At 58.2% G+C, this 23,710-nt stretch overlaps 1 protein-coding gene and 1 long non-coding RNA gene across 3 annotated transcripts; one reads left to right on the forward strand and one right to left on the reverse strand.

Annotated features, from left to right (window-relative positions):
- The first annotated feature begins 6,796 nt into the window (after positions 1–6,796).
- On the forward strand, positions 6,797–9,287 carry LOC118355836 (uncharacterized). The gene is made up of 2 exons (XR_004819061.1): positions 6,797–8,317; positions 8,890–9,287. It is a non-coding gene; the product is annotated as an uncharacterized LOC118355836 (long non-coding RNA).
- A 256-nt stretch (positions 9,288–9,543) lies between these two features.
- LOC112677420 (minor allergen Can f 2) lies at positions 9,544–13,673 on the reverse strand. Of its 2 annotated transcripts, none has more exons than XM_025475729.3 (7): positions 13,392–13,673; positions 12,467–12,600; positions 11,091–11,164; positions 10,645–10,755; positions 10,080–10,181; positions 9,924–9,966; positions 9,544–9,689 (listed from the first exon to the last, which is right to left on the reverse strand). In XM_025475729.3, the coding sequence occupies exons 1-6, from the start codon at positions 13,641–13,643 to the stop codon at positions 9,941–9,943; spliced, it is 699 nt and encodes a 232-aa protein (XP_025331514.1). In that variant the 5' UTR covers positions 13,644–13,673; the 3' UTR covers positions 9,544–9,689; positions 9,924–9,940. The 2 variants fall into 2 exon arrangements, with proteins under 2 accessions (XP_025331514.1, XP_025331513.1); XM_025475728.3 differs by having other exon boundaries at positions 9,544–9,787.
- Positions 13,674–23,710: the final 10,037 nt, after the last annotated feature.

Consider the following 23,710-nt stretch of genomic DNA (forward strand, 5'->3'; position numbering starts at 1 on the left):
AGAAATGGACAAAAGACTTAAGTCACTACTCGACAAAGAGGCAATGTGACAGCCAAAACTGTGGAATGGTGCACAACCCATTGGTAACCAGAGAAATGGAAATACCTGAGATTCTAGACACTCCTACACCCAGCACCCCAGAATGGCTGGAAATAAAACGACTGTAACTGGAATAACGACAATGGGAATTAACACAAATGTGGATGCCCTGGGTCAGGGATGTCAGGGGGTCCAAAGGCCTCAGGAGGACAGTTACATGGTCTGTCAAAGCCCCTGGACACGGCCAGAGCTCTGCTAGATATGTCCCCACAGAGATGTGTGCCTGCAGGCCCCCCTGAAGTCGAGGGGTGGGGCAGGTGTGCGTGCTGTCCCCAGGAGGGCCAGGAGCACCTGCTGCTCACATTTCACAGCTGCCATGGCAGCAGCGACTGCCTGCCAGAGGCCTACAGGCCCCGGGGCTGGGATCGGGCTTCCAAGACACACCCCGAATTGAGGGTCTGGAAGGTTAGGATTTCGGGGTCCATTTCAGTTTGGAAAGCATTTTGGAGCGTGTGTTCTTGTGAGACACTAGCTGCTGCCTCGAGGAGTCCTCTCTTCTTCGGGGTCTTTACCCCCCAGCTTTGGGGTGGCTGCCCAGCTCCGTTTGTGACCCATGGTTGCCCATCTCCTTCCTGCTCCCCTGAGGTCCTGGTGGGGGCAGGCAGGCCCACTTGGCACAGGTTGAATTTCAATATACCTGCAGCTCCAGGAACAGAGTGGGGCCCGAGCTGGGCTGCTCCATGTGGCCAAGGAGAAGTCCTTTGCCAGACCCCTGAGCTGGGGTCCTCCATGCTCAGGAATTGCCGTGGCCTGGCATCTGGGCACTGACCCCTCCTGGCGGGGTTACAGGGCATGCGCAGCATTTCCTGAGTAGGGCTGAGTAGGGTCTCCCCAGAGGTCACATCCATCTGAAGCCTCAGAACGTGACTTTATCTGGAGTCTGCAGATTAAGGTAAGGCCTGATGTGAAATTGCCCTGGATTGGGGTGGGCACTGAATCCAGTGACCGCTGGAGAGACCCAGGCTCAGGTATCCCAGGGACGGATGAGCTAGGTGAAGATGGAGGTGGGAGTGGTTACAACTGCAAGCTGGGGATACAGGCCCCACCAAGCCTAGGGGAGGCAAGGCACAGGTTCAGAACCTCACAAGTGTCAGTGCTGATGTCCCTTGGGGTTTGGTTCTTGGGCCTCCCAATGGAGAGAGTGCATTTCTGTGGTGTCAAGCCGGGTGTGTGGTGTTGTGTGATGGGGGCCCCAGGAGGCCAACCCACCTGGCAGGAGAGTTACCTTGTGCCCCATGCATTGGCTCAGCTTGCTGAGTCCTTTCCTATTTTTATAGATGCAGAAATGAGATGGGCAGGTCACTTGAGGTCCTGCTGTGATCAATGGTGACAAGTCAGGCCCCCACCACTGTCCCTGCCTTCCCTGGCCCTCCCAACCAGGCCAGCGTGTGCTCCTGGAACATGGGATCCCAGCCCCCCTCATGTTGGTGGCCCCTCAAGGAAGTCAGGGGCACCTCGCCCTTCTCAGACCAGGGCACAGGTGCGTCCCAGACGTGGAGCTTTACCCCCAGTCGCCCCAGTCTCTGCACAAGCATCCTCATTCAGACCCTGCACCCTGTGAGTGTCCCTCCCAGAAGGGCCCTTCCAGGCCAGGCCCTTGGCAGCAATTACCATCCTCCTGGGGCCCAGGGCAGTGCCATTTGGCGCTTCAACAAAGGTTCCCGAGATGCTAATTTTCAAAAACAAAAGCTGGTGCCCTGGTGGCCTCTTCCTGGAACAGACCGGTTCTGAGGCCTCTAGCCTAGGACCAGCAGGTCACACACTTGTGTTCTCTGTCCTCGTGGCAGGTGTGGGGATTTGTGTCTTCATTCTCATCCCCGGGCCCAGGTGACCTCAGCCAACCGTGGCCACTGGCCGGGCACATTGTGTCCATGTGTCCAGTTTGCATCACCCGCCTTCCAAGCTGCAGGGAGGTCACGGGCCCAGGGCGGGACTGACCGCGTGGGGCAGCTAGTAGCTGTTGAGGGCCATGGCACGGCTCTGCAGCAGCCAGAGAGCCGACCCCTGTGGCGGGGGTGGCCAGGAGCTGGTCATGGCTGTCCCGCAGAGGGTTATTGCAGTGGCCCTGCTCTTCTGCCCCTGGGGCTCTCCAGCTTGCCATCTTTTGGGCGAGCAGAATCCAGAGACCTCAGATGCCCATCACTCCTGCCCTGCAGTGCTGGAGACCCAGCTGCTGAGTGTCACTTGCCTGACCGTCATGAACTGGGGCATGTGTCTGGAGGTCGGTGTCCCCCGGCCAGGAGGCATCTTGGGATGAGGGGTAGGTACCCAGCACTTGCTGGCCTTTGAGTTCCGACCTTGCTCTGTCCTTGGAGGCATGTGCACAAGCATGTACAAATCCACGGGGTGGCAGTGTCCCTTGCACGGTGGGCATGTCTGACAGAGAGACTGGACTTTAACTTTTCATCATGAACACTGACCACCAAGACGCACCGCGGCTCCTGTGGTTCACCCAGCCCAGCCGCTAAGGCAGCTTTCTTGCAGGATGCTGGTCTTCAGGACCCCCCCTGCCCCCCCTGCCCTCACCCCGCAGGTACAGCCCTTCCCTGGATCTCGGGAAGCACTTTCTCCCACTCACTGTGCATCCCCAGCACCTTATTATCATTTTGTCTGTTTTTGAAGTTTATAAAAATGGTATCTTACAGGACACATGTATTTGCGTCTGGTTGTTTTTGGTGAAATACTACATTTAAGAGTCATCCACATTACTTTTTTTTTTTTTTTTTTTTAGCATTTTAGTTATTTATTCATGAGAGACACACAGAGAGGCAGAGACACAGGCAGAGGGAGAAGCAGGTTCCTCATGGGGAGCCCGATGCGGGACTTGATCCCAGGACCTTGGGGTCACGCCCTGAGACGAAGGCAGATGCTCCACCACGGAGCCACCCAGGCGTCCCCACATTACTTTTTAAATGAATGAATTTATTCTTTATTGTGGCAGCATCTGGATCACAGATTTGCCCTCATAACCGTTTAAAACCACGGCTCTGTGGTGTTCAGTGTACTCTCAGTGTTGTGCAACTGGCACCACTGTCTGCTTCTAGAACTTTCTTTGCTTCCCAAACTGACACTCTGTCCTCCAGAAACACTGATGCTCCTGCCCCCACCTGAGCCCCCATCCTCCTGCTCTGTCTCTATGAATATGAGCAGCCAGGGCCCTCACTTAAATGGATCCCACGGGGTCCAACCTTTTGTGGCCTGGCCTACCTCACTGAGCGTACTGTGTTTAGCGCTCACGTGTGTTGTGTGACACGTGTCAGAACGTCCTTCTCGTGGCTGAGTAATATTCCACACCACATGATGTTACCTGGTCATCGGTGTGTGGGCATGCTGAGTGGTGCTGTGGGTTGCGTGGGTGTGCATGGACCCGAGTCCCTACCTTCGGTTCTGTTGGGGGGCTGCCCAGACATGGAATTCCTGTGTTTTACCATAATTCTGTGTTTCATGTGTTAGGAAGCTGCCCCTGTATTTTACACAGCAGCCATGCCTTTTATGTTCCCATTGGCCGCGGGTGTGTGTGTGTGTGTGTGTCCCCATGTGTGTCCTGCAGGTGTGTGTGGTCTCGGCTCACGGCTGTGGTCTGTGTCCCCCTTGCAGTTAGTGGTATGGAGCAGGCGTCCATGTGCTTCCTTCTTGGCCGTCTGTGTGTCCTTGGAGAAGTGTCTGTCCATGTTGTTGGCTCATGTTTGACCAGTGTTTTTGTATTGGAGTCACATAGCTCTACGTTCCTAATACCAACCCCATCTCCAACTGAGGGTTTGAGGACACCTGCCCCCACTGTGCAGTTGCTATTTCACATTTCACAATGACTTTTGATGCACAAAGGTTTTTAATTTGTTGTGGCTCCATTTATGTCCAGGAGGTCATGGCCAGATGCAGAGTCCAGAGCTTTCCCCAATACCTTTTCTTTTCTTTTTTTAAAGATGTATTTATTTATTCATAAGAGACAGAGAGAGAGAGGCAGAGACACAGGCAGGGGGAGAAGCAGGCTCCATGCAGGAAGCCTGATGCGGGCAGATGCTCAACCATTGATCCACCCAGGCATTCCCCCAATACCTTTTCTAGAACATTCTAGCTATAGATGTCAGGTGTGGTCCACCTCAAGCTCACTGTTGTGCATGGCGTGAGCTAAGGGTTCACCTTGTTCCATTGCCCGTGGAGGTCATTGTCCTGTCTGGGGAGAAGACTGTCCTTTCCCCACTGCGTGGTCTTGGTACCCTCGTCAAAGCCGCCTGACCATGTAGGACAGGGTTCCTTTCCAAGGCATTCTGCCTCACAGTCTGTATGTCCAGCTTTGTAGTAGGTTTTAAAGTGAGGACCTGCAGGACCTCCAGATTGTCCTCCTTTTCCAGGACCGTGTTGGCACTCTGGTGCCCTCAGGAGGTCCATATGCATTTATGATGGGCTTTCCTATTTCTGCAAAAGGACACCATTAGGATTTTGAGAGGGATTGCGTTGAATTCATGCATTGATTGCTTTGGGAGATACTGAAATTTTAGCAATTTTGTGGCTTCCGATCCATGAACATGGGATGTGTTTCCATCTGCTTACATCTTCTTTCGTCTCTTTCCTGTTTGGTGGTTTTCAGTGGAAAAGGCTTTTTGCCTCCTTGGTTAAGTTCATCCCTAAGTATTTTGTTCTTTTCAATGCTGTTGTGAATCTAATTGTTGTCACCCTTCCTTTCAGATTGTTCACTGTTTGTGAATAGAAACACAACCGATGTGCTTATGTTGATTCTTTACGCTGCAACTTGGCCGAATGCATTGATTATTCTGACCCTTGTACGTGGAGGTTGAAAGCTTTCTCTGCATAAGTTCATACCATCTGCAAATAGACTTTTCCTTCTTTACGTAGGGCTGTGTTGCCTTGTGTCCCCACCACAGAGCCTCCTGTGTGAGGCTGTCCCATGGGTCGTCCATCCATGCTTTCTGTGGACATTGGGGTTACTTCTGGCTTTTGGCTATTGCCTGAGTCCTTCAGTAACTCGTAATCCTGTTTATTTAGGTGCTGAGTACAAAGTAGCACTAAACACTAAGCAAATACTCTGTATTAAATACTAAATAAAAAAGCTAAATTCTTACTGGAGTATTTAGGAGTGGAATTGCTGGGTCGTGAGTAGATGCACTTCCAATGTTAGTAAAAAAACTCTCCAAATGTCCCATAGTAGCTGGGCCACTTTGTATCCCTATGACCATGTCGGAGAGTTCTTGCCTCACATTGTCACCAGTGTTGGATGAGTCAGCCCTTAATTTTAGCTGTTTTGTGGGTGTTAAGTGGCAGGACACCTTGGTTTTCCTTAGCATTTCTGATGACTAATGGCGTTGAGCACCTTTCTGTGGACCTACTGGCCACTCACATATATGTCATATTTTGTGAAGTGTCTGTTCCCATTTGCTGCCTGTTTTTTATTTGGATGGCTTGCTTTTTGCTGTTGATTTGTTGGAGTCCTTTATAGATCCTGCGTGTGAGTTCTTCAATGGATATATGGTAAGTTGACTTTTTCCTCTTAAACTACAGCATAATCAGTCATTTGGTGGAAGAAGTTTAACAGCAGAAGAGAAAAGGGATTCCTCTTGCGTGATTTCGATTCTCTGGGAGGTGCTGAGGCTTGTGCGTGACAGGCCATGCCATGGTATGTGTGGTGGATGCCCTGTGTCCCCGAGGGGCAGGTGTTCTACACACAGTGCCGACTGGGGAATTCTGTGGCTATGCACACAGTCATTTCTGTCCAAATCTACATCTGTACTGGCTGTGTCTCATCGTCCCACCGGACAGCATAGAAGGACCACAGAGATGGCAGGCCCCCGTGTGAACATGCAATCGTCGTGGGTTCAGGAGGCGTCCTTGGAGATGGGGTGGGGGAGGTGATCCTGGATCAGCCGCTGAGCTCTAATCCTAACAACAAGGGTCCTTGTGGTAGAGACGCTGTGGGATATTTGACACAGAAGGAAGAATTTGTGTGGGGAGAGGTTTGAAGAGGCTTTGCTCCTGAAGTAGGAGGGAGGAACACGAAGCAGGAGCAGCCTGCTGCCCTAGATGGAGGTAAGGAACCGGGTCCCTTCCAAGAGCCTCTGCAGGGAGCGTGGGCCTGTTGGCACCTTGGTTTTAGCCCAGTGAGACTGACCTGGGACTTCTGACCTCCAGAGCTGGGAGAGGCCCGTTTGTGCTGGGCGGGAGTGCTCTGATCAGAGAGGCCCAGGGCTTCCAGGTGAATGCAGAGCCTCCACGGCCCAGAATTCTCCAACCAGGGGTGGGAGCACCTGCTCAGGCCCAGCCTGTGTGCACTGTGGTCCCTCTCTGGGACTCCCAGTTCCACCCCTATCCCAAACTTACCCAGGGTGCACACCAGCCCCCGAGTGTCCATAGCTGGCAGATGGCACTTAGCAGCACATCCTCACTCCAGGGAGAAATCTTTCTCTTCTGGGTCATGGAGCCCTTTGCAGGTAGAGAGAGAGCACATGACCTTCTTGTGGAAAGGTGCACTCGGTTGTGCAATGTGACTGCTGCTCGTGGTATCGGGGGCTCCCTGAACCCTTCTTGTACCATTGTCAGGAGAGCCAGGTGCCGAAAACAAGTCCGGAGGGCACTTTCTGTGCCCAGAGTCCCCCAGTGGTTCCAGTCACCCCCTGACCCTGTGTCAGGGAGCTCGTCAGCACCCCTGGGGAGGGTGTTGGTTTTCTCATCTTGATGAGCAATAGCTGGTATCCTGGTCTCTGTGCTGCCCTCTGGGCATAGCCCCGCTGGGGATGCCAGGAGCCAAGTCACGCCAAGCGTGTCATGTTCCTGCTCTGGAATCCTGTGACCGTCCCTGGTGGCGGGGTGTGACTGGCAGCCATGGAGGGTGTGTCCTGACACCCAATGCAGTTCGGGGGAACAGAAGCAGGGAACTCCTCCAGCCTGGCTCCCAGTGTGGGAAGGGCTGTGGGGGGTGGAAGGGGCCTTGGGCTGAGGTCCCGGACACTGCAGGCGTATCACTGGTGATGGAGCCACTTGCCCCCTCACCCTCGGGAGTCCCCTTGGGGGCCCAAGGGAGCTCCCTGTCTGGTTACCACTTTCCTGCCCAGGGATACCATCTCTGGGTGCAGGGCCAGGGTGCATTTCTCCCAGCTTTGGGTTAACGTGTGGCTCCCAGTCCCCAGGGGCTTCTGGAGTGGTTGGATGTCACTCCCCCTCCAGACTCCAGCTTCCTGGGAGCAAAGGCCTTCTCTCCCCTTTGACCGTGTCCACAGAAGTCAGTCAGTGTGTGTGAGCCTCACACCCAGGCCCCCCCTCCATCACTGGCAGGACTTGGGGGCTGGGCCCCCCTCCCATCCCCCGCAGTCCAGGCTGTACTGAGCCAGGCATCCTCTGAGTGTGTGCGGGTGGCCTGGGCCTCCATGCCGATGGCTTCTCCTCCTTTGTGTGTTTGCTGTCATCCCTCGAGGCAGGGGACCTAGCACACACCCCAGGCTGGGCATCTGTCCCAATGTCCCCGATGCTCGTTTGGTGATGCTCCTAGACCCGGTATGTGGGGCCACCTGACCTCCTCGGGCCTTGGCCTTTGCCTGCTGTCGAGGAGAGGCCTGAGGACAGCCTGGCGCCTCACCGCTGCCAGGCCCCGCCAGTACATCCTGTTTCTGAAGCCCTGGTCACAGTTGGTGGTGCCTTGTAGTTGGTAGAAATGATTGCTAATACAGAGTGTCTGTGTCTCCTCTCTGCTCTGTTGACATGATTGTCTTATAATAACTTTCTCGAATCTGCGTCTCTGCTGCCTAGTTCTTCCTGCCAGAGATACTCCCTTCTCTACGAGGCAGGGCTGCTTCCCTCACCTCTAGGCGGTGCGTGTCCCTGGCGGGTGGCACGGTGCTGTACTCGGGTCTTGGCCCGTTTCAGAGTCTCCGGATTATCTCTCTGCACGCTGTCCTGTCTTTCCTTTGTCCTGGTCTTTGCCTGAATTTCTCAAGCGACTGAGAGCACATTGGAATCGCTTTGGCTTCTCCAAGTGGAGGCAGTTCTGTAGGACGGGTTCCCCTTCCCGTGGGGCTTGGGGCTCAGAGAGCCCACCCAGGTCCAGCTCAGTAGCCATCATCACGTTGCCATTCAGGGTGAGCATCATAAAGAGCTGGTGAATTTTCCTCAATTGTTGCTGAGCTGATGGTGCCCAGGCCACCTCCTTGGTGTCCTCAGAGTTTCCCTGCCGGTGAGCTGAGGCGTACTGGATCCTTGAGGATTTCCTATGGTGAGCTGCTTCTCCATGGTCTTTATGTGTGGCTGGCTTTGGGAGCTGGCTGGTTGTGTGGACCCAAAGCAGAGCCCGTAGGGAGGACTTTGTCTGGCCCGGAGAGCCCTCGTCAGAGCTGCGAGGCAGAGGGACAGCCAGGATGGCTCGCCTGCCGGCCTGTCCCCTGGGCCCCTGAGCCCTTGGTTGTGTGCTCCGAAAGATTGTCCCAGGGTCCCACGGGGGGAGGAGCACCCCCTGTGCATCTTTGGGCAGTACCCTGAGTGGCCCATTGGCCCCACTGCCACCAGAACGGCTGATTTAGGAGTTTACTCTCAGTCTTCTTCGTGGAGGGGGTCCTCCAGATTTCTCCTCGGCCCTGGTGACAGGAAGCCCCATCTCCCACCCCTTGGACCTGGAGCAGGTGCTGTGACCAGGCCCTGGTTGGACCTGGGGGCGCTGAGGGTGTAGGGTATAGAAGTGCAGTCAGATCACTGGGAGGAGGCACGGGACAGAGGTGGCAGCTTGTGGACCCGTGCCTCCACGCCCCACCCACCAAGCCCTTCCTCATGAGGACCACCCTCTCTTCTCAGATCCTGGGCTTGTGAAGCTACCCCCACCCCAGACTCTAGAGAGGACGTGTGACTTGGGCCTGGCTGCCGAGAAGCACAAGTGCCTCACTGTTCTCCATTTGGAGACGAACGCAGGAGGGGCCAGAACCTGAACAGGCCTGTGGGCTGCAGCGCTGAGGCCTCTGCAGGGACTTTGGAGAGAGGACAAATTGGTTACGCTGTACCTTGAGGGAAGAAGAGTGGTCTGTGGCCACTGGCAGCCGTATGTGCAGCCTGAGAATGGAGCAAACAAGGAAAGAAAGAAAACAGGCAGGAGACAGAGAAAGATGGCTCTTCTGCCCCTGGATACAGCCGTGCCTGCAGGCAGTCCTGCCTCAGTGTGGTTCATATGTAAGAGCCAACATTGATTTACTGCTGAAGCTGTGTGTGCATGTGTGTGTCTGTGTAAGACCTTCTATTATTTCATGGTAAGAGTCCCAGGGGATGCATTTTGCACACTTGAGAGGCTGAAGCTGTAACGAACGTGTGCCCCATCACCTGGCAACACTTTCTGCCTGGGTTCTGCGGGCACTCAGCCTCGGGGACAGCTCGGATTCAGGAAGATGGTTCGCCTTTCCCTTTGCTCATTTCTGCAGCCCCAGAAGAAATGACCTCTAGACAACTTGGACTCTGCAGTCATCTTTTGAACGGAATGTCCTTTATTATGTGAGGAGGGACCATAGCAGGGGGCTGGGGAGTGTGTGGCTGCCCAGGCAGGGAGTGGGCGCAGGCTGGCCAGGGCCGCACATGGAAGCGCAGGTGGGTGTTGTTGCTGGGATCACCTGGAGGGTTCGCAGAGAGGGACGCAGAGCTGAGTACGGTGTCCCCCGAGCCTATAGGTCTGAGTCCTCAGGCAGGTGAGATCCTGCTGCTTGGCTCTCTGTGCACGGGGTGGCAGAGGATGGGGGGTAGTTCTGGGCTCTGAAAGCAGCTCAGGGACCAGGGTAGGGGCTCCATCCACCTCCAGGGCCCCTGGAGAAGCCCTGCGGGGTGCAGCTCCAGGCGCCATCACTCACCTGCGTGGGCTGAGGCCCTAGTCTCTGGAACCCTGGCAGCGATCTGAGGGGCACAGTGACCAGGAGTGAGTGCCTGCCTGGCCCCAGCCTGCTGGGTGGCCACTGACCTGAGGGGACCCAAGGGGTGGGGGTGGGCCGGAGGGCAGCGGGCCTCACCGTCATCGCTCAGAACCACAATCTGGTCCTTGTGCAGACCGATGTCTTCACATACGGATTCGAATGCCGGCAGGAAGTCCTGCTGCCTGCTGAGGTCCCGGACTGCAGGGGAACATGGGGGTGGGGATAGGGGCACCAGAGCAGGGCCTTGGCCCCAGGGGTTGTCGGGGGACCAGGCTCTTGAGGACTGAGAGGAGAGGCCATGTGTCATGGAAAATTGGGGCTGATGTGGGGAGAGACTCCTTCTCTTGTGATGACATAAGATGAAGTGACTGTCCCCTCCCCCGCTGCCAAAAGGTGTGGAGGTGGAGCCCCGGTCATGGGATGGTCCTGGTGAGGGGGCCATGTGAGCCAGTGTGTACAGGTGTGAGCAGGCGCCTGGGGTTGCAGGGGTGAGGCTGAGCAGGAGTGTGGCTGTGGCTGGAGCCTTTGGCCGGGGTCTGGTCCCAACCTCCCCAGACCTAGTTAGCCCGCTACTGCTGCGGGGGCCATAGGCCCATACCCAACGTGAGGGGTGGACCTGGGTCCAGCCAGTCTGGATGGCTCTGGAAGGGACCACACATACCCATCAGGTGAGCCACCAGGCTGGTGTCATCGTTGTACTGGTTGATCATGTAGAGAATCAGGTAGCTCTTGGGGTCTACCTCTGCCAGGTACAGGTCATTGTGTCCCCAGTCTGTGGAGGATAGTGGGGCTGACACAGGCTGGGAGATGGATGGCCACCCCGGGCGGGGGGGTGCTTGCAGGCCCACCTGGGAGGGACACCTGTCCACTTTCTGTGGGGGTGGTGCCCCATGTCCTGCCTGGTCTTGGGGGACCTGGGTGTGGAAGTGGGCTCTGTCCCCTGAGAGGAGCTGCCTGTACCCTGCTGGGCTAGGGGCCTGAGTCCGGATGCCTACCTGTCCCCCAGGCATGGAGCTGCCCGGTCCTTGCTGCAGGTCCCTAAGCCCAGGAGCCCTACCTCTCGGTGGGGCCATGACCTGGGGGAGCCTGCCGCCTGCACACACTTACACTCCAGGTCAAATTTGTTGCTGGTGGCAGTCTTGAACGCAGTGAGGGAGACTTTCTCGCACTGGCCGTCCTGCCTGCAGACAGAGGTGGGTGGGCTTACTGTGTCCACCTGCCCCTTTTCGTGTTGTATTATTTATTTTATTTTATTTTATTTTATTTTTTATTTTTTTAAAGATACAAAAGAGATCTTTCTCTCTCCAAGAAAGCTCTCTAACAGTGACTGGCCTCGTTCGTAAGGTCCTCATTTTCTCTAAGGACCAGAACCACAGGCCTCAGCCTTGCCTAATCTATTTGACAAAGGAATTAAAACTGGAAACTAAAGCTTGCTACTCAGCCCCCATGCGTGGGGTGTGTGGGGGACCCTGAAACCCGGAGCAGGGACGGACGCGTGGGGGCGGGGTGGGGGGACTTGTGAGCTGCAGAAGCACCAGCGTGAGCGGAAAGGAAGCCAGCTCCGGGTTGGGGCTCAGCAGGCAGTTCTGGATGTCACCTCCTCCCACTGTCTGGTCCTGGCCTTCCCCCTCCTCTGCTCCACATATCAAACCAAGAGTGACTTTTCCAAGATGCCCTTTGACTGGGCGTGCACCATTAGACCTCAGTCCTTGGCTGGAGGAGGCCTTGGATTTCAGTGAGGTGGAGGCAGAGCCCAGTGAGGGGGAAGACTTGGAGGCCTGGGGAGCCACTTCCCCAAGTCTGCAGACCAGAGGCAGCGCATGCTGGTCCAGCGTAAGGATGACCTCCTGCAGCAAGCTTGCAAGCTTTCCTGAACTGAAGTTTTGAGGTCGAGTCTGCCTCCGTCTCCGAGAGCTTCGTCACGTTAGAAGGCACGACCTCCAACCCTGTGACCCTGTGTCAGAGGATGCTGGCTGCTGGCCACAGCGGCCATCGGAGGCTCCAGAAGCAACAGATCTCCTAGCGCTCGCTTGCTGCCCCCGCCCCCAGCAGCGCCACCGCAGAGGCCCAGGCCCCCTTTTCATGTTTTAAATGAAAGTATCATTTGCCCACGGTGACAGTCACTACTTTCTGTGTAGGCTCTGAGGGGTTTGACAAGCACATCCATTCGATCCCTTAAAGGTGACATTGGTCCTCTTTGCTCCTGGGCTGCCCTCCCCTCCTCTGGCTCTGGCCTCCTTTGATGCCTGGATGCTGGGTCAGCAGCTGAGGGAACCCCCACCTCAGTGACAGCAGCATCCCCGCCCCCCACCGCCCACACATGTCCTGACCGGGGACCCTGTGCTGAGAGGGGCAGGAGGGTGGCCGAATCAGACCTCTGATGCTTCTCCTGAGCAGCAGTGTTCCTGTCCCCTCACCAGGGCCAGCCCCATCCACCCTGCAACTCCACCGCACCCCCACGCCCCTTTGTGCCCTGCACCCACGGTATGAGGATATCCCCGTGCAGGTTGCCGTCCTTTGCGCTCATGCTGTGGATGAAAACCCTGAAGTGCCCCCAGGGTTTGATCAGATCGGACTTGTTGGAGGCCAGGGCAACGGAGTGCCACCTCCCAGACAGCTGTGGGCAGCGAGAGAACAGAGTGAGTTGGGGACCCTGCCCTCCCCTGCCCCACCCCGTGTCCGCAGCCTGTTCACGCTGCACCTAGGAAAGCCCGTGATGCTGCTGGCGGCTGGCAGATTCAAGGTCAGTCCCCGTGTTCCGCCCCCACCCCATCTGGGCCAGTGGACCAGCTGGCGGGGGTGAGCATGAGGAGGAGGCGTGTCCAGGGCTTCTGGCCCTACGGGTCCCAGCTCAGCACTTGCCCCCTCGGCCCCAGCAGATGGTTCATTCCCTTCTAGACTCAGCTTAGGGCTCCTTCCAAGACCCTGGCAGGTGCTCCAGCCCCCATTGTTGCCTTCGGACCCCCTCCCTACTGATCCCCCCTATCATGGACTCCCCCACAGATCTTCCCCTCCACCGTGGACTCCCCAACGTGATCCTCCTGCCATGGACTCCCCAACAGATTACCCCATCATGGGCTCGCCCTATGGCTCATTAACAAATCTCCAAAAGTGGAGTGTAGGCTCCGGTCCTCTGTCTGCCTGGGCCTGCGGTGGTCGGCCAGGGGCAGCGGTACCCAGCAGGGTGTCATACAGGGCTGACCAAGGAGTACAGGCCTCAGCCCTGCTTCCTGTGCATGAACTCGGGGGCCACGTATCTGGCTGCCTGAGGCCAAGATTCCTACCCGCAGCCCTGCTCCCTGGAGGACCCATGAGGCTGCCGCCTCAGCCAGGCCACCCACCAACTCCGATGCTCACTCAGGGTGGGGCCACCTCCCGCCCACTGGCCGGCGCCCTAATGGGGCTCACCTCCTCTAGGCCTCCCTGGGGCTCCTCATGGTTTCCCTCCTGAGCCTGGAGGCCACAGATCAGTGCCAGGCCCACGGTCAGCAGTAGGAGCTGCATGTCCACAGCACCTTCTGTCTGGGTTTGGCGACAGCTGGAGACTTGCAGAGTCTGGTGACCCGGCCCCGTGGCCTGTCTATATAGCCATGTGGTTGGGGGCGCGGTCAGTGGTGAGGGGCTCCTGTCCTGTCCCCATGGGGAATTGGGGCTCTTCATACTGATGTCTCAATCTTGTTCATAATGTTAGCTCTTGTGTGTTCTCTTCCCTGTTGCATTGGACACCAAAAATATCATGTTCCCATACAGCCAATTTCCAAAATCAACAACCAGCTGTGGGCAGTGCCAACTTCCTGGGCCTGAAGGGTGCCAGCATCACCTTGGTGTGCCCTCCGTGCCTGCCATGTTGCCGGGACATGGCCAGTGACCAGGTGCTATGGATGGGGAGACCCCCAGGGCTGAACGGTGGGGTGCAGGAATGGGGGAGCGGGGCTGGAAGCCCGCAGACCTCCGTGGGACGAGGACGGTGACTGAAGTGTGCTGGGGGCTGAATTGTGAGCCCCCCAAAATGCGTCTGTGAAGGTCCTGACCCCCAGGACCTCAGCATGTGACCTTACTGAAGGCAGCGTCGTTGCAGATGTCTTTAGCTGAGATGAGGTCATGCTGGAGTGGGGGGGGCCTTGATCCCGTATGACCTGTGGCCTCGTGAACAGGGGCTGCGTGGACACAAGATTCATAGGAGCGGGGAGGGGCCCGGGACAGATCCTTCAGGGGGAATAGCTAGGCTGACACCTCATTCCCAGGCTTTGGCCTCCAGACTGGGAGAGAGGAAATCTCTTCTGTTTAAACCCTGTCTCTAGGCCTTTGTTCCCGCGTGGACTCAATGCCTGACCAGCGCTCCCCCCACTCAGAGGCCACAGCCCTCTGGCTGCCAGCCTGTCCCCTCTGCCTGGACAGGAGGGACCCTGCGGCGTCTTCCCTAGGGAGCCCCCGGCCCAGCCTCCGTGACCGGGTTGCAGAGAGTCACAGGGCCTGGGTTCTGCTCTAACACGCAGGACTCCCAGCCCCCAAAGCTGGGCTGAGAAGGTCCCACGATGAGAAGCAGTTTCCTGCGGCCTGCCTCCCACAGGGTCAGGTTGGCTGAGCGGATGGAGCAGGATCCCATGGTGACCGCTGACCCCCAAGCTTCGCTCGTCCCCACAGTGGTCATCTGTTGACCTCCCAACGTTGTCACGAGCTGCGTGTTTATCCCCCATGATGGACGCTGGGCTCACTGGGAGCTGATAGAGTCAGGGGCGCTGTCTGTGGGGGTGCTGGGGGTCAAACTGGGTACCCCCAAAAGATACTTGAAGTCCTCACCCCCGGGAGCTAAGAATGTGATCTTCCATGGACTGAAGTCTTCACAGACGTAATGAAGATGAGGTCGTGCTGGGGTAGGACAGACCCTGAACCTGGGTGCCAGGGGTTATGCAGGAGGAGGGATACTGGGGCACAGGCGTGTGCGGGGAGGGGGATGGGTGGTAGAAGTGGATGCGGGAGGGAGGTGTCTACCTGCCCAGGACTCCTGGGATTGTTGGCATCTCCAGGGCCTGGGGGACACCTGGGATGAATCCTCTGTAAGAGCTGCCCAAAGGAACCAGCCCCACTGGCCTGGAAGCTGGACTTCTGGCCTCCAGAACCGTGAGGAGCAAGTTTCTGATGTTTTGAGCCACCCAGCCGGTGGGAACTTGTTCTGGCTGCCCCAGGACATGGGTTCAGAGGATGACCCTGGGCAGAGCCTCGGCCACAGCACGGCTCTGACCCCTGGACAGTTGGAAAGAAACCAGAGGGCAGGGGGTCCTACATGGGCAGCAAAGTCCACCCGCTCTGCCCACGTCCTCAGGGCTGCGAAGTGAGGGCCCCCAGGGCTGGCCTGATCCTCACAGCTGGGCGACAGGTCTCCTTGGACGGGCCCCTCTGCAGGCGCCATGCCGTGCACAGGAGGGGAGCCCAGCCTGAGCTCATGTGCCCCTCCGTGGCAAGACTCCCGCCCTTGGTGCACATCCACGGTGAAAACCTCACGGCCAGGTACTGGAGAGGCTCCTGGGCTTATTTCATCTTCGCGAATTCTGGGCGCTATAGCCATCTATTCCTTTGTTTTGGCCACACTTATGGAGCGCCCGTGTGTGCCCTCCAGGACCCTGCAGACCAGAGGTCTGCACCTGCTGTTTGGAGTCGGATGGGGCGAGACATTGTGGGGCACACTGCCAAGGAGAAGTTCTGTGGAGGGGACGGTACAAGGAAGACACAGGAAGTTGGGGAGCACTTTTGGGTCAGTTTTCAAAGGAAAGGTCCCCTTGAGCAGGTGACCAGTGAGCAGAGGGGGACACAAGGTGGGGGAGGGCTGAGGGCAGGTGGAGAGCAAGGAGCAGACCCCCCACAGAGCAGGGAGCCCTACGCAGGACTTGATCCCAGGACCCTGGGGTCAGGACCTGAGCCCAAGGCAGACGCTTCACCCGCTGAGCTCCCTGGGCATCCTCTCTGCTTTTTTTCGCCGAGGGTACTTGAGTTCTAGGAGCTCCAGATTCACATCTTTTGCCACATTTGGGATCTTGTTCATCCATTATTTCTTTACGTGTGTCCCCAACATCTGTCCCTTCTCTGCCCTGACACCGCAGTGAAACACCAGGCCTTGGATGTGGTCACACAGGTTGCTGGTGTGTTGCTTGTCATCCATCCCCCACCCCCAATCCTTTTGCTCCTTGGTTTTTAGTTTGGGCAATTCCTGCATATCTATCTGCAGGTTCACCGCAACAACCCCCCAACCCTCAACCCCTGATCCCGGGGAGCGTGTAGTTTGATGTGTGTGCAGTGAGCTTGGGATTCCTGTTTGTTTCCTCTTACAGTTGCTGCTTCTCTCCCGAGCTGTCCCTTGTTTGTCTGAGAGCGTACTTTTCCTTCCTGTCCACAGCCGCTGGAACCTACAGTCAGGTGACTCCAGTGCCTGCCTGCTTGGCATGGGCTTGTCCCCCATGTGTTTGCTGCTTTGGGACGGTATCCAGGATGCCATGAATGGTGTGATTTAGATTCTGGATCCTGACTTGTTCCTCTGGAGAGTTTTTGGTGGCCAGGTGTCCTTGGCTGGGCTCAGACTTTGAGCATGGTGTGTTTGCTAGGACAAGGATGTCCCTTCCTTCCCCCTGAGGCTTGCTGGCTGCACGGTCTGTCTCGGGCGTGCAGAGATGTGTCCCAGGTGTGCGTGCGGGCTCGGAGCTCACCCTCCTTCCCAGGATGCCCCATCCTTGTTCAGAGCTCAGGCTATCTCTAGCTTTGTTCTCCGGTTCTTTAAACTAGGAGCATCGGGGGATTTCCGTCCAAGCCTTAGCCACCGGCCTCTGCTGAGTGGGGCTGTACTCATCGGGAAGCTGTTAAAATTAAAAAAAAAAAAAAAAAAAAAAAGGAAAGACAGAAGAAAAATACTTGGTAAGTCACCAGTACCATCCACCATCTCCAGTTCTGCGGCCCCTCATCACTGCCTCGCACCTTTAGATGGTTGATGTCTAACCTTTGTGTGTGCTGGAGCTGGTCCCGCTGCCCCGAAGCAGGACACAGACTCAGAGTTTAACAGGGACATTGTCACTGCCGGCCTGAGAGGATGCACAGAGGGACCCACAGGGGGCCCCTGGGGGGGGGGGCGGTCCAGGTGGGAGAAGGGGCTAGTGGGCACGGGGGAGCCTTAGAAGAGGTGAAGAGAGGTCGGCTCCTGTTTTGAGGAGTCAGAGACCTGCTGCAGGGTTGGGAACAGGAGGCCTGAGGATGATGCGGAGCTGTTGTCCTGAGCACCTGGGTGGTTGGAGGTCAGGGGAGACTGGGGTGCTGTTCCAGAGGCCTCGAGCAGAGGGTCCCTGTAGGCATTGGCAGCTGTGTGGAGCTGGCAGGTGCCGTGCACTGCTGAGGCGTTAGCCTGGCTCTGGGTCCCAGTGTGAGGTCCCACAAGACACCAGGCCTCCAGAGTGGGCCCTTCCTGGCCCGGGTGAGGCTCTGGGAAGGAACTGGAGCCCCACAGCCATGCCCTGGGGCTTTAGGGAGAAGACTAGAAAGGAATAAGGTCCAGGGAGGCTCAGGTGAGAGCCAAGCCCTCTCCCTCCCCATGGCTCAAGTGCTCTGAACTTGATGTGGGGCTGGGGTTCTGTTGCTGACCCATGAAGGCCGGAACCTGCCCACCACCCTCCTCTTGCCAGAAGCACATGCCTTCACATTCAGTCCATCTGGGACCAGTCTGTCTGGGGCCAGTCCATCTGGGGCCAGTTCATCTGGGAACAGTCTGGGGGCCAGTCCATCCAGGGACAGGTCATCTGGGTACAGACTGGGGCCCAATCTGTCTGGGCCAGTCCTAAGGTGCAGCCTCATTCAGGCCCAGGGGGTCTGAACGGTGCAGCCAGGAGCCAGTCCTCTGAGAGCTCCTCTCCCTGCACTGTTTCTCGGCGACGTCTCAGCATCTCTTGGGGGCATGCAGATCATGGCCTTGCTGATGCTGGTTGGACAGAACCTGCAGACATGCCAACTTTGAAAGATGCCCAAGCATCGTGGAGCCTGGCTGCCTGGGGCAGAAGGCAGGACCTGGGGCCAGCTTGTCTGAGGACAGAAGGGAGTGGGATGAGGTCACCTTGCTGCCCAAGACCTCAGGGCTGTGCTGCCTGTTGTGTGGCCCCTCACAGGGCCCGAGCTCTGTCACCTGCACTGAGGGCGGAGGTCGGGGCCTGAGAGCAACTCCAGGCTCGCAGCAGGATGGCCGCGGGGGTGGGGAGCAGGTGCGGCCCACCTCTGGGGGGTCCTGTGTGGTTGTGTGTTGAGTCCGGGGATCCCATCCCCAAGGCCTGAGCTCCGAATTCCTTCCTGTCCTTTACCCCCACGTGCCGACCCTGAGGGACCCTCCCACATGGTGTCCCACGGCTGTCAGCTGGCCCTCAGCCTGGAGCACTGCGAGGTGGCCGTCAGAGCTGGGAAACATGAGGTCACGTGTGAGACTGCCCGCCCTCGTTCCCCTAACCCCTCACATCACCTTCCAGGGCCCGTGATGGGCATGGGGCTGGGGAAGTGGAGGGCAAGGAAGCCCCATCTTTGTGCCTCTGGGACTCAGGGGCGTGGTGAGGTGGATGGCCAGGGTTTGTGCCTCTGCCCACCCTTTTCCCTGTATCATGGCCTTGACCCCGGGCCCCACCATTCAGGGTCACGACCCCTGGACTCCTCTCTAGCCTGGAGCCCCCAACACCTGGCTCCCTGTGTGCCATGTTCATTCTGGAATACTGAGCTCCATGCTCCTCACAAAACTGGATTCAGTGGTTGCAGGTGGAGCTCAGGGAGCGAGTGACCAAGGGGCCGTGGGGGGTCCCGGGTCTCAGGCTGTGGGTCCCATGAGCTCAGCGGATGGAGATTCTGACAACATGGCCTTCCCTGCTCCAGGAGGCCGACCTCCTCCCCAGGCGTGGCCAAGGTCACCCTCTGGCCTGCTGTCCAAACCTGGCTCTGGTAGGTGCTTCTGGCACCGACAGGATGCTGGCTGTGAAAGGTCAATCTTAAAAAACAACACTGAGCGGGCCAGCTCCTGGTATGCGGCCTCCACCGTGCCCATCCCGGACTCCGAGCATCCAGCCCCTGGCCATCCCCTGACCTTGAGCAGGGCAGAGCAGCTCAGAGCTCCTGGCTCAGGGCAGAGAGAGCACAGTCGATTTTTTCATTGGGATATTTGTGTGCCAGACTCCTGTTAGGTGCTGAGAGTGCAGAGGGCGCCCAGCGGACGTGGCCTAGGGAGCTCTCGGGCAGCTCAGGCTCCACCGTGACGGCAGCACAGCCGCAGCAACACAGTCTGCCCGCTGGGGCTGGAAGCACTTGGCCCTTAGTAGCTGAGGTAATCCTTGTGACGATGACCTCACAGCACAGGTCTCCTTACCCGCAGTTTGCAACTATGGAAACTGAGGCACAGAGAGTTTAGGAACCATGACCAAGGCTGCAGGCAGGTAGGCAGCAGGGTCTGGCCCAGCATCCTGCACCTGCAGGTTGGCACGCTGCCTGCTGCGAGCGCCAGGAGGGAAAGAGGAGGAGCGGATGCAGCCCTGAGCACATGAGCTCCATGGACAAGGATGGGGGATAGATGAGAGGACATATTTCAGAACAAGAGGGAAGCAGCATGGTCAGTGGCAGGTGACAGACCAGGGAGGGTGTCTGGTGCCCAGGGGCGCACAATGGATCGATATCCCAAATAGAGAATTAAGAATCAACAGGGAAAAAACCCACCAACTGTTAGTGTCAAAGGAACCTGAACAGGCAGCTGTTGAGGAGGAGGAGGAGCGTGCACATGCGCCTCCACCTGCCGGGAGTCGGGAATCGGGGTGGATGCAGGCAGTGAGCTGTGTTTCCTCACCTGCGAGAGGGGGCCTGAGCGGCCCCTGGGGATGGAGGAGGCAGCGCCTGGGGTGTGGAGGGCAGAGCCGCTTCGAAGCCACGGGGACACTGCTGGCGGCGTGGGGCTGCACGCACCCTCAGGGCCAGCGCTCCACATGCAGCGTTCACCCTGGGGGGCAGTGGGCACCTCAGAGTTTGCCACCAGATGCAGCAAGTGCGCTGCGTGTTTTTTTTTTTAAGATTTATTTATTTGAGAAAGAGGATGTGTGTGTGTGTGTGTGTGTGTGTGTGTACACGTGCGCAGGCTGAAGGGGCAGGGGGGCAGGGAGACGAGCGCACCCCATACTGAGCACAGAGCCCAATGCAGGGCTTGATCTCATGACCCTGAGAGCATGACCGTGACACAGAATGCTGCAGAGCGACACACGGGATGGACAAGGGCCATGAGCCCATGTGGAGTGTCCACCCACGGCCATGGAGTGCTGGCAGGGCACGGACCCTACACAGACCTGCTGCCCGTGCATCTGTGGAGGAGAAAGGCCGCTGGGGACCTAGTGATGGTGGTTGTGACGCATGCAACAAAAAGTAACAAAAGCAATGGAGGCCAGTGTCCTTGTGAGGCCCTGAGGGGCTACTGAGGGGTCCGTACGTGACACTCTGTGTGTGGGAGGGGCCTGCAGGTCAAATACCCAAAGTGAAAAAGAAAACAGGGATGCAGAATGCCCCACGATTCCCAGCTGAGCGCAGCAGGAGTACCCGGAGAACCGGGATCTTGGTGCTGCCTGCGAGGGCCCCTCGGGATGAGGAGGGTACCTTATTTGCCCCGAGATGAGGGACCCGGGCCGCTGTGGCCCTGCGCCCCCTCAGGACCCCTGTTCACCCTCGGATCTTGTCCAGGTGGGTGCTGCCGGCTGGGACGTGTGTACCAGGGGCCCGGGGACAAAGACGTGGTCCTGGCCAGACTCTAGCTGGCTCCCCTGAGCTTCTTCTCAGCGAGGCCTCAACCTTGGCCTCTAAAGACATGGACAAGCACCGAGAAGCCCCATCCCTAGGATGACCCCAGCCCCCCCCGAATGCCTGACTGGCTGCGTGTCCTGGTCAGTGCCCGAGCCAGGCCCCGCCTGCCAGCAACCCCGGGGGGCCGGGCCACACACACCTGGGGTAATTCTCCAGCTCCTCCCCTTTGCTGGAGCCCACGTGCCCCTCTCCCTGGCCCTCACTGCCCCCAGAAGGTCCAGTCTCCTCCGGGCAGGGAGTTCAGCTGCGGTGGGGCCCCCTGGCCCTCTGTCAGCAAGTCTGGTCTGTTCGTCTCTGACACTGGTCACCGGCCTCCCTGGTCAGAGGGGAGGAGCAGGGGGCAGTGTTAGGAGTCCATTGGACACTCAGGCAGTTAAGGCCAGGTCCCCGACGGGGACACAGGGAGCCAGGACGGTGGAGATAGAGCCGCACCGGCATCCTGTTTGGCAGCACAGACAAGGCCACAACAGCATCGTGTCTGCAGCCTCTATGCAGGCAACTTTGTCATACGTCAGCGTGCAGACATCAACACACAAGACCATCGACACGTGGACAGAGCCCACCGAGTAGACGTGTGCAAAGCCCTGATGGACACGCCTCAGCGCCCAGTCCTCGGGGTCTTCTCTCAGGACACTCACGACAGTTCTGCGAGAGCTTATCAGGACCCCCAGATTTAACACCAAAACGGCCACGCTCTCGGGCCCCCTCCGTCACTGGGAGCCCTGTACTATTGCCCGGTAAACTGGCGTTGCTGCCTACCACCCTCTGTCTGTCCCATGTCTTCAGTCCTGAACACTGTGCGACCAGGAACTTGGGCACTGAGGGAACAAAGATCGTGTTCCCGTGGCAGACATTGGAGCACGGGTAAGCTTGGGAAGGGCAGGGCTCCTCTCTGGAGCCTCCTGCGCCACTCCCTGTAGGCTGGGGACACCACAACCCCTGTGAGCCCCCCATCCTGGGTGCGGGGGCACAGACACCCCCCGAGGGCCAAGTGAGAGTGGGGGCGAGGCGGTGGTTCGGGAACGAGGCATCCAGGGAGCCCTCCTTGGAGAATGGGGCACGTGTCCGTGGGTCAGAGTGGAAAGAACCTGCCCCGGAGGGGTTTGCTGCGGGCTAGGCTGTGTCATGGACTTCAGGGTGTCACCAGGGCAGCCCTGCCGGGTGCAGTGCTCCTTATAGAATGCACACCAGGAAACCCCCAAACCGTCTGCGGGCTCCTCACAGGCCGACTGCTGCCCGTCCCCCCAGCCCCGTGAGGCTCAACTGTCTGTGCTGGAGCCCGGGGCCCGGCCTGCACCTGTGCTGTGCCCCCGCTGTCCATACAGCCTGACTCTGCTGGACCTGCTCCGCCCGGCCTGGCCAGGTCCCCACAGTCCTGTATTTGCCCAGGTACTGGTGCCACCAGCATGCGCAGCCATGCCCTGTTCTTTCCAGACTGCCAAGTGTCGTGCCCATGGCTCGACGGTGGAGGAGGCAAATCCGGGCTGCTGTCTTGGGAATAACTGAGAAGTTCAGGTTCTGGAAGGCAGTATGCAGCACACTTGGCACCTGGATGCGTACAAGGTGGTGGGACAGCCGGGGTTGCCACCGCGGCAGTGACTCAGGGAGGCCTGGCCCCACCTGCCACCTGCGGCTAGTGAGGATCTGCCCGTTTCATGCAGGCATGATGCCTGCCTGGGGGTGACACTGGTTGGTGTAGGTTCAGGTGACCTGTCCTCACCCCCCACAAGCACCTGCCTGACTCAGTTGACAGAACCGGCTGCTGCTGTGCCTGGCCTCGCCTTTAGGGACCTTGCCTCCCCTCTTCCCTCCATGTCACTTGTTCTGGAACCTGCTTTTTCCTGGACATACGTGTGTTGACCTGTGAAGTCTGTGGCCAGGCCTTCCCTCTCAGCCCTCTTTCTAGCAGCCGGCACCTGCGGGGACCTGTCCTGCATTCCAATGGGGCCATGGTGAGGGGGTCACCTGCACACACAGTGCCACTGGCCTCCGTTTCCAAGCTCTTATTTTGTGGTGCTGCGTGGTCCTTCCCACATGGGATTTGTGCTGGGAAAGGCGAGGACTGAGCTTTGGCTGGGCGGCTGGCCTGGCATGGCGTCCCCTTTGCTTTCAGGCTCACCCAAGCAGGGAGCAGGGTCCCTGTATCTGGCTTCCCCTTCACCACCGTCTCCACCGCTACCGGCTCTCTGGGGAAGTGGGAACTGAAGCAGCACGTCCTCTGATGCGTGCCAGCAATCTGGATGGACCCCGCAGGGGACTGTCCTCTTGCCTTCATCTGAGGCCAGGGAGGAGGCTGTGGTCTTCCAGAAAGCCCAGGGCAATAAAGATGAAAGAAGACAGCGGAGCCTCTGCCCACTTGACACCCCCGAGGTCGCTCCTGTCGTCCTGGCCTGGGCCATGCAGTCTGACCCCCTGCAGGACTCCAGAGCTGTCCCTGCCCTGGGGCTTCCCTTGCTCACCCTGGGCCAGTGAGATCTGGTCCGGGGCGGTTCTTCCCTGTGGGCGGCATCCTGGGGCACTCTGCTAGTGTCCCCATGGATGCCCCTGGGCCCCCACCCTGCCCTGGGCTCTCTGGCCTCTTTACCCCAGTCCACAGCAGGTCCCCCTAGGGCTGTGACAGGGGCTGGGTGAGGGGGCGCAGGGGTGTCAGAGGTTTACCAATGCCCCTTCCTTGGAAGTAAAGTCCTTTTGGGTGGCAGCAAACACTGAGAAGCGCTTTCCTGCTGTGGTCAAGCCCGCATTCTGTGGGCAGCTTGTCTGTTTATTCTCCTGCAACAAGCTCACCTGATTTTGGTCACCCCAGACTCGCCTCTGGGTCCTAATCGCTCACTGAGAGGGGACCTCAGCATCCCAACGCCAGCCACGGTGATGGTGTCTTGGCATGTCCC

Source organism: Canis lupus, chromosome 9 (genome assembly GCF_003254725.2).
Source record: "Canis lupus dingo isolate Sandy chromosome 9, ASM325472v2, whole genome shotgun sequence".
Lineage (NCBI taxonomy): Eukaryota > Metazoa > Chordata > Mammalia > Carnivora > Canidae > Canis > Canis lupus.